This window comes from Episyrphus balteatus, chromosome 1 (genome assembly GCF_945859705.1).
Source record: "Episyrphus balteatus chromosome 1, idEpiBalt1.1, whole genome shotgun sequence".
NCBI lineage: Eukaryota > Metazoa > Arthropoda > Insecta > Diptera > Syrphidae > Episyrphus > Episyrphus balteatus.
In genome coordinates, this window is record NC_079134.1 from 92,384,860 (window position 1) to 92,394,600 (window position 9,741).

Consider the following 9,741-nt stretch of genomic DNA (forward strand, 5'->3'; position numbering starts at 1 on the left):
TTCCTTAGACTTTCGCATTCATATTCATACCAAACAGATTTTCTAAGGAAATTAGTTTTTATTTTTGGAGAATTAGCTGTTTCTAAAATTATTGATTCCAGGTCACATATCGGAATATACTTGACATTAGAAACTGTTTCCTTGAGGCTAAGTTTAGTATCTATTTTGCCTGGAAATTCATTTTTATAATTGTTTTTCCATCTTAAGCAACTCCTTTCTTTTTGTATTTCACTATAAGATACATTTTCGAAGATCTTACAAATAGTGACTGTTATTGGAAGATGATCGGAATAAGTAGCATCCCCAACCATAAAGTCTTCGATTACAGCATGCCAGTCTCCACTTGTCAGACCATAATCGATTGTTGAGCATCCTTGCTTTCCAATAAAAGTAAATTCTCCGTTTTTGTCCCCATTTGCTGTTCCATTTAAAATACTCAGTCCGAAATCGTGACATAGTTCTATTAACTTTTTTCCTTCTGCGTTATACTTTAAATCTTTGCTCCTGCGCTTTTCACATCTTTTTACCATTTGCAACTCCATATCTGCTGTTCTTGCATTAAAATCCCCCATTATAAACAAATTATGTGATTTCAAAGAGCATAAAAAATCATATAATACATCATAATCTTGTTGCCAATGGTTGCAATTAAGGTAAACGGGAACTATATAATATAAACTATTTGCGTTTTTTATTCCTACATAGATAATTTCTTCTTCGATTTTAATTTTACATACAGGGAAAATATTTTTTCTTATAGCAGTAAGTATTCCGCCACTTGCTCTACCTCTGATAGATGTTCTCTTAGCTGGTATCCAAAAACATTCGTACGAAGCAAAATACTTTTCAAAATTTTTAAATTTGTGTTCTTCTGTGTGTGTTTCAAGCAAAAAAATTATATCAAAATTAAATAAGTACGTAAAAAAACCAGGAAATATTATTTTACTATTCAGTCCACCAACATTATACGAAACGATTTTACAATTAAAACAAATATTTATTTCTTTGCTAATTTCCTCAATGACTACCCTGTCCTATTGACTAGAACTACTCGCTAGACTAATATGGTTCTGATCTTTGCTCCCATTAGAGATGACGTTTGTAGTTGTCAAAGCAGAGCCGGTTTTAGGGGGGGGGGCAGCCTGGGCCGTCGCCCAGGGGCGCAAGAATTGAGGGGCGCCGCAGGCGCCCCGAACTTTTACAAAAGTTATATAAATAACGAAGTCTTTCCAATCGATGTTTTATTTTTTTTTACATTCACAAAGGCGCCCCAATTTGTTTCTATTTTACATTTTCAACGGCGCTCGTATTGTTTGTCCTAAACTTTTTGAAGAATGAAGGCGCCCCCCAATTTTGGGTTAATTTATTTGGCTTTCGGAAGGACAATGGTGTCCAAAATCTTCGTTCATCTTTGAAGAACAAGGTGCCCCAGTTTCTTTTGAAAGACTAAAGCAATCCTAATATTCCTCCTACCAATTTAATTTTTACAAAGGTGCCCCTATAGTAATGAATAAGGAAAGAGAAGGGAGACGGATAGAATCCCGAAATTAAAAGTCCAGAAAGCCCAAAATTCACAGCTTCTCCATTTCTCATAAAAACTACGTTTGTGTGTGAGAATAAAAAAATAGGTCTGTTCGTTGTTCCCCCCTCCAGGGCACTCTAAGTCATTTCAATTAACTGTGAAAAAATCAGAGTTTCTCGGGTTTTCATTTAACATCGAACACCTCAGAGCTTTAGTTTCATCAGCGAACATCGAACACAGAGGAAATAACTCTGGTTGAAAAAGGAGCTACAAAAAACGCTTGACAACGAATTCGGAGCGACCCAGAGTGCCCTAGAGCTCACAACGAACAAACCTTATACTTATAAAGGTATGTTGTTTTCGATTGGCCGTCCGGAAGCGCCTGGAATCATTAAGAAGCGTGCTGCAAGTTTTTTATTCTCCTAGTGAAAAAACAAAACACAATATTTGATTTTTCACCAATACAAATATTAAATTTTAGAATTGGGGGGAAGCGATTCAGAGTTTTTTATTGGATTTCAGAATGAGTGAATCATTGAGTGATTCCAATCGAAAACGACATTAATGTACCTAGTTGAAAAAGTTTTTGAAAAAATATTGTTCAAATAAGACCAACTGTACCTAATCTTTAAATGTGTTTAGACAAAAAAGTCAGAGATAAAGGTAGTCTTGTCAATTGAGCCTAAATGACATGAATAATTAATTTTTTTTTTAAGTTAACCTTTTTAAGTTAATACACTGCACATTTTTAATAAATGCATTAACAAGTATATGAGAGGTAAGACATAATCTGCTATTGCTTTTTTTCGTGATTTTAAAAAATTGTTTTTAGATGAATTTTTTTTTAGAGGCGCCACTTGCAATCTTGCCCAGGGGCGCCGGTAGTGCTTAAACCGGCACTGTGTCAAAGGGCTGTCATCAGCTTGATGTTTTGGTAAACAAACTTTAAATAGATCGGCGTGGAAATTAAAAGTATCGCAAATTTTTTTAAAACCACAACTATTTCCATATCGCAAGCCTTCTGCTTCTACCCAAGTGAACTCCATACTTTCGACGACGAGCTTATCATCTTTTACAACAGCCTTCAAGTTTGGTTGGTTGCGCTTTATAATTTTTCTAACGTGCAACAGATGTGCTCTCCTTCTCCGTATGTTGTGTGGATAATCTTTTTGTATTGAGATATTGGTGTTTTTTTAGTTTTTTAGTGTTTCTTAATATTTTATAAACATTTTCCTTGCTGTTTAATTTAACAATAAAAGTTTTGAATTTAGAATTCCAAGATTTAAATTCTTAAATTTCATCGATGCATTGACTGTTTAAGTCGTTTGACAATTTGGTGCATATTTCTACAACTTGTGCAGTTTGTTGTTCATCTTTTGCTTCGACTTTGACCATAAGATTTTTTTCGCAAGTCTGCATTTGAATATGTTCCAATTGTTTTTCTAGGAACACTACTTTTGTTTGAAGAGCACTCAAATGATGTTTTAAGCTATCGTTTTCGCTTTTGAGAGCCCTGATGTCTATACGTACTTCTTCAACATCGGCTTTGGTTGCGAGATTTTGCAGCTTGTTATCCAAAAGTGTACTTAAGTCTCCTATGGCCATGTTTGAGACTAAATTTGAGTCGCTTTTACCCATTTTGGATGGTGGATTTACCTTATTAGGTGAAAGGTCTGAATATAAGCGCTTTTGACTATTCATAAAATTTGACAGGAGCTAGATCTCCTTTGGTCTTAGGCGGTCTTTTTAATTGTTTTTTTTTTTCCTTTGTGTTATTTATTTAATTTTTATTTGATAATTTAATGATATTAAGTGAAAACTTGCCCATCAATTCCAATGAGATATGAAATTCTTCGTGTTTCTCACTTTTGGCAACAATTTCCTTAATTTAACTATTTGTTTTAATTAAATAATTTAAATTTTAAACAGAGCGATAAATTCTTAGTTTCTTTCACTTTGGCACCAGTGTTACCACTCCTATGAAATCATGAGCAAAAGCTTCAGATTGAATTTTTCGAAAAACTTTTCATTTTCAGTTGGGACTTTCCAAATAATGTCGTTGAATCGAAGTAAAAAACCAATTGCTCGCGAAGAAGTCCATCTTGCTTTGAACCTTGCACTTAGATCATTAAAAACGTCAAACGAAGCCAATTCTGGTCTTGTGTAGAGTAAAATTGTATTTAATTCAGGTTGCATTAAATTCGAATTCGGTCTTAGTTGAGTTACAGGCCATTCCGAAAAAGGAAGCCTTAAAAAATCTGGACCTTCGAACCATCTTGTATGTTGATTTCCCATAGAGTCTTCAAACCATTTAGTTCCATCGTCAGCAACATTGTCAGTTCTGCCAACGTGAAACCACTGACGAGAGGAAGTTGAATCAAGAATCTCTCCAATTCGGGATGCAACGAAAGATGGGAACTTATAGTGAGTGGAGTTAATCCATGACAAAACGGTATTTGAATCTGATAGATAGATCTCTTCATCAATATTAATTGTATGAGAGGCCTTTATTGTGGATGCCAGACGCACTCCAAGAACTGCAGCCTGTAGTTCCAATCGGGGAACCGAGAGTTGTTTCACTGGAGCGACCTTAGCTTTAGCCATAACTTGTGAAATCTCTACTTTGCCATTATATTCAAAGCGAAGATAAGCTACTGCAGCAAAAGCTTTTTCGGAAGCATCAACAAAAGGAATAAGGCTTACCTTGCAGTCATCAGGACTAAACGAGACATATCTTCGAGGGATTAGTAGTTTTTCAATATTCTTCAGTTCTTTGATGAAAGATATCCACTTTAATTGCAAATCGGATGAGACTGGCTCGTCCCAGTCAAAGCCCTCTCGAAAAACCTCTTGAAGAATTATCCTTCCTCCCAAAGGATCAAAAATTCGCTCGTAGCATACGTCTTTTGGTGATAGAAGTGTTCGTTGTCAACATTTCTTTTAAATCATCATCATCAGCAAGTTTGTAGGTGAAACAATCAAATGATGGATGCCAAAACATCCCCAAAACCTTGGCAACATATCCTTCGCATTCATTTGGATCAATACTAACCAGTCTGGCATTGACATTAGTCTCAGGCATTTCATCAAGAAATAAACGGCTGTTGGATTGAACTGAAACCAGATCAAAATGCATTTACTTGCAGATACGAATAGCATCTTTGGTGACTGAAACTGCTTCTTCGACTGAGTCATGGCTGTTGAAGTAGTCATCGACGTAAGTCCTCTTAGTAAGTCCATCCAAAGCTTTTGGGCATTCTTCTTTAAACAAATTGGCATGGTGATTTTTAACGAACTGTGCACATGTTGGTGAACATCTGGGTCCGAATATCATGACTTCCATTATGTACACCGTAGGTTTTCTTGAAGTGTCACCATCTCTCCATAAGATTCTTTGACATTGCTGGTCTTCTTCAACGATTTTGATCTGATGGAACATTTCTTTAACATCAGCATTCACAGCAATTGCTCTCTCTCGAAATTTAAAAAGACCAGCATGCAAATGCACAAGGTTGTCTGGTCCCTTCAAGAGAAAAGTGTTGAGTGAAACACCATTAACCTTTGCAGCTACATCAGCAATACATCATGGTTTAATTGGAATCTTATTTGTATTCTCGACGATGAAAGTTGGAGCATACCAAATTCGAGGCCAATTTTTTGCCAATTCATCTTCTGAAGCAATTCTGGCGCATGTAATTATTTTTCCACTCCAGAAGGTGTGGTTTCTTTTTCAAGGTTTTCTCTAGTCCCACGAGTCTCTTGAAAGCCATCAGGTAGTTGTCAGGATAGTCTAAGAGCCGAGAGCAGATTTCTTGCGTGAGAGGTAACCGATTCATATGAATGTCAGAGGTGGTCTGGGTCATTGTGATGACGAATACCTTAGTCTGCTTGCATTTATTTGGGGCGTTGTAGAGAAAAAGCGCATCAAAAGTACCATTTTTTGAAATTCGATTTAGTGAGGGTAACCACTTAAAATTTATAGATAACCAACGCCACATACTCACTGATAACAAATATACCAATGGCAGACATTTTAAGTGCGGCCAAACCCCCGGCAGACTGTCCCGAAAATGCGTTTTTTTTGGCGTTTTTAGACTTTGGGGTAACCACCTAAAATTAATCGCATCCTGTAGCGGTGGACTCCTCGATAACAAAAATACCCATGGCAGACATTTTAAGTGGGGCGAAACCCTCGGCAGACGGTTTCGAAAATGCAGTTTTTCTGAAAACTGATTTATTTAGGGTAACCACTTAAAACTAGTCGAATCCTGTAGCGGTGGACTCCCTGATGACAAAAATACCCATGGCAGACATTTTAAGTGGGGCCAAACCCTCGGCAGACGGTTTCGAAAATGCAGTTTTTCTGAAAATTGATTAATTTAGGGTAACCACTTGAAATTAGTCGCATCCTGTAGCGGTGAACTCCCTGATAACAAAAACCCCCATGGCAGACATTTTGAGTGGGGCCAAACCCCCGGCAGACTCACTCGAAAATGCAGTTTTCTCTGAAAATTTATTTATTTTACTTTTTCACATAACTCGCGTATTATTGGGCCTAGCAGAAAAAATTGTATAGAAATCTTAAAGATAATTTAATTTCCTACAGAATATGTTAAATAAGTTTTTTCGATTAAACCTTCGGTTTAAGAGTTAGGGTGGTTTTTTTGAAGCAAGTCAAAGGGTGATTTTCTTATTCTTATTTTTAAAAAAGCTCAAATAAAAGAGATATGACGAAAATAAGAAAATCACCCTTTGACTTACTTCAAAAAAACCACCCTAACTCTTAAACCGAAGGTTTAATCGAAAAAAACTTATTTAAGATATTCTGTAGGAAATTAAATTATCTTTAAGATTTCTATACAATTTTTTCTGCTAGGTCCAATAATACGCGAGTTATGTGAAAAAGTAAAATAAATAAATTTTCAGAAAAACAGCATTTTCGGGAGCGTCCGCCGGGGGTTTGGCCTAACTCAAAATGTCTGCAATGGGGGTTTCTGTTGTCAGGGAGTTCACCGCTACAGGATGCTACTAATTTCAAGTGGTTACCCTAAATTAATCAATTTTCAGAAAAACTGCATTTTCGAAACCGTCTGCCGAGGGTTTGATCCCACTTAAAATGTCTGCCATGGGTATTTTTGTCATCAGGGAGTCCACCGCTACAGAATTCGACTAGTTTTAAGTGGTTACCCTAAATAAATTAGTTTTCAGAAAAACTGCATTTTCGAAACCGTCCGCCGAGGGTTTGGCCCCACTTAAAATGTCTGCCATGGGTATTTTTGTTATCGGGGAGTCCACCGCTAAAGGATGCGATTAATTTTAAGTGGTTACCCCAAAGTCTAAAAACGCTAAAAAAACGCATTTTCGGGACAGTGTGCCGGGGGTTTGGCCGCACTTAAAATGTCTGCCATTGGTATATTTGTTATCAGTGAGTATGTGGCGTTGGTTATCTATAAATTTTAAGTGGTTACCCTCACTAAATCGATTTTCAGAAAAATGGTACGTTTGATGCGCTTTTTCTCGACAACGCCCTAATAAATGCAGGCAGACTATGGTATTCGTCATCACAATGGCCCAGACTACCTCTGACATTCATATGAATCGGTTACCTCTCACGCAAGAAATCTGCTCCCGGCTCTCGGTCTAGGAAGCTTAACATTATCAGCGTTCCATAGAAGACCAATTTCGTACTGATGATTCACCATCTTCAGAGAACGCTCCATTATATCCATTGCCCGACGAACTTCTTGGCTCACTAAGTCTGACCTTGGGGGCGTCACACCAAATTCTTCTGTAGTAAAATGTCGCTTGACTAAATCATGTAAACTTTCATCCTGTTTAATTGCGTCATGAAACAAGAATTTCATTGTAGGCCTGGATACTTGATGAGTGCAAAAAACATTAGCTTCAGTAGAAGTTGAATTTGCATTGCCATAAACAATCCAACCAAGAAGTGTTTGAACAGCACAAGGTTCTTTATCCTTTCCATGACGCTGTCCTTGACCCAAAAGGAAATTAGCTTAATCCAGTCCAATCAAAATTTTAGGCTTCGCATTTACAAGATCTTTCAATGGAAGTCCACGGAGATGAGGATACATACCCATCAAATAAGATACATCGATTGATTGACTAGGAAAGTCTAAATCCTTGACTGTATACACGTTTTTTAAACAATGACGTTTTTTCTTGTTGACACCAGACACTTCCAGAATGGTCCGCAAAGAATTCTCTGAACGTATAACACCTTTAGTGCATTGCAGAGTCAGTTCTTCAGGTTCACCTTGTAGACCCAGTTCATCAAACACATCCTTCTCGAGCATTGTCAAAGATGAACCATCATCAAGAAATGCGAATGTGTCAACAAAACTGTTATCTCGACCATGAAGCCTAATCGGAACTATTTTGAACATAACTGATGTATTTGAGCGGACATGTGAAGAGTGAATATGCGGTTGAGGAACAAATGGTGCAGCAGCTGTGCTCAACACCGAATCCAAATCTCTTGATTGATGCAACAAAGGGTGATGACGACCAGAACACCCCCTCGTACCGCAAGTTTTCTTCTTAGCACAAACTCTCCAGTCGTGTTTCAAAGAATCCAAACAAGTAAAGCAAATTGCATTATCTTTCACAAACGAGAGTCTTTGCTCCTTTGCTTTAAAACTAGCACACTGATGAAGAGGACGTTGTTTTTTATTGCACTTCTTACACAATTCGGGTTGAGAAGCAGAGTCCGAAGTTTGTGCTTGGTGAGTTAAAACCTGACGAGATGATTTCGCTGAAGCTTGATTCCTTTTGGATTCAGCATGACCAGAACTGAGTGGCCTTATCAAATCAGGTGGCAAATCAACAACTTTCTCATTGAGAAACTCGGCAAACTGAACAAAATTGGCATTGTGAATACCAGCTCTCTTTCTCTGCCACTCTTGGTATAAACCTGCACCAAGTTTAGAGGCTAGATTGGTCATCACGTATCCATTAGTAAGATCTTCTTCTCTGTTCATGGATCTGACGTCAGCAACATAACCATTCACCTTCACCGCCCACAATCGAATCTTCGGATCGCTCTTCGATGACAGTTTTGGAAGATTCAACAAATCTGTTGTCAAATCATGAACGAGGACATCGTATCGACCGAAAATGACACAAAGAGAATTCATAATTGCGTCAGCATCCGATGAATATTTAATTTTTTGAATAAGAAATCGCAGTATTGTGAATTTCCTTACGATTTTAAAACAATTTTTTTTTAAATCGAAAACGTTCAGAAAAAACGTCTCGCTCTCGTCTCGTCGTCTCGCAATATTGTAAATCAGGCATTACGGAGTCGAGCAACGTTCTCCTTGTCACTGAATTTTTCCTCGATAGTTGTAGATTTGAATACTTCTTCAAAATATGGCAATTCACGTCTATTCTCGCCAGAAAATGATGGTAGTTCCTGAACGTTATTACGATTGAGAATAGTGAGAAGGCTCGCCATATCATTTCCTTGAATTGAAGTATCAGGGTAACTTTCTCTTTTTGATTCAGGTGATGATAAAATAGGAGTAGATTCTGGAGTTTGAGAAACGTTGTTCAACATTGATTGATGGTTTGCTTGAATTTTCTTTAATATTTCCCAACGTTCATTACCACACTGATCTGAGATAGCAACATTCTTGACAATAGCAGGGGTGGAAGTAACTGCTCTTACCGACAAAGATTCAGATAGCTTAAGCATTGTATATATATTCTTATAGTACTCTCATGAAGTAGAATTTTCTGTTTTGCGTCACCACCGCTGGGATCGCTAGTTTATTTTATGTTTGAACCTTATGCAGAAAATTGAAGTGCAGATCTACCAAAAGATGTCGCTAAAGTATTTTCATGGATTGATAGTACTATAGAAATATATATACAATGGCTTAAGCTTAACGTTTTCGAGTTCAGCTCGTAGGGCCATAAGATCATTGTCACGTTGAGTAACTGCCGCTTGAGCGACTACAGCAGCTTCCATCAACGTGTCCATTTGATTCCATACGTCTGGGGACGACTGGTTCGAGTCTTTTGGTGTCTCAGAATTATCTCAAGCATTTTCTTTGGTTTTGCAGTCACTTTCCTCACAATACCAAGGAGTACTCGTATCGTACAAATTGGGATCGAAATCATGGCAAGAATAGTGCCACCAACGATGGCATTTTTCGCAACTAACCATAAAATCATCATCCGCTTTATTGCAATTC

General features: G+C 37.4%; 1 protein-coding gene across 1 annotated transcript; it reads right to left on the reverse strand.

Annotated features, from left to right (window-relative positions):
- Positions 1–4,658: 4,658 nt before the first annotated feature.
- LOC129908525 (uncharacterized) lies at positions 4,659–8,679 on the reverse strand. Its single transcript, XM_055985097.1, has 3 exons — positions 7,579–8,679; positions 7,222–7,512; positions 4,659–5,045 (listed from the first exon to the last, which is right to left on the reverse strand). Exons 1-3 carry the CDS (start codon positions 8,677–8,679, stop codon positions 4,659–4,661), a joined length of 1,779 nt encoding a protein of 592 aa, XP_055841072.1.
- Positions 8,680–9,741: the final 1,062 nt, after the last annotated feature.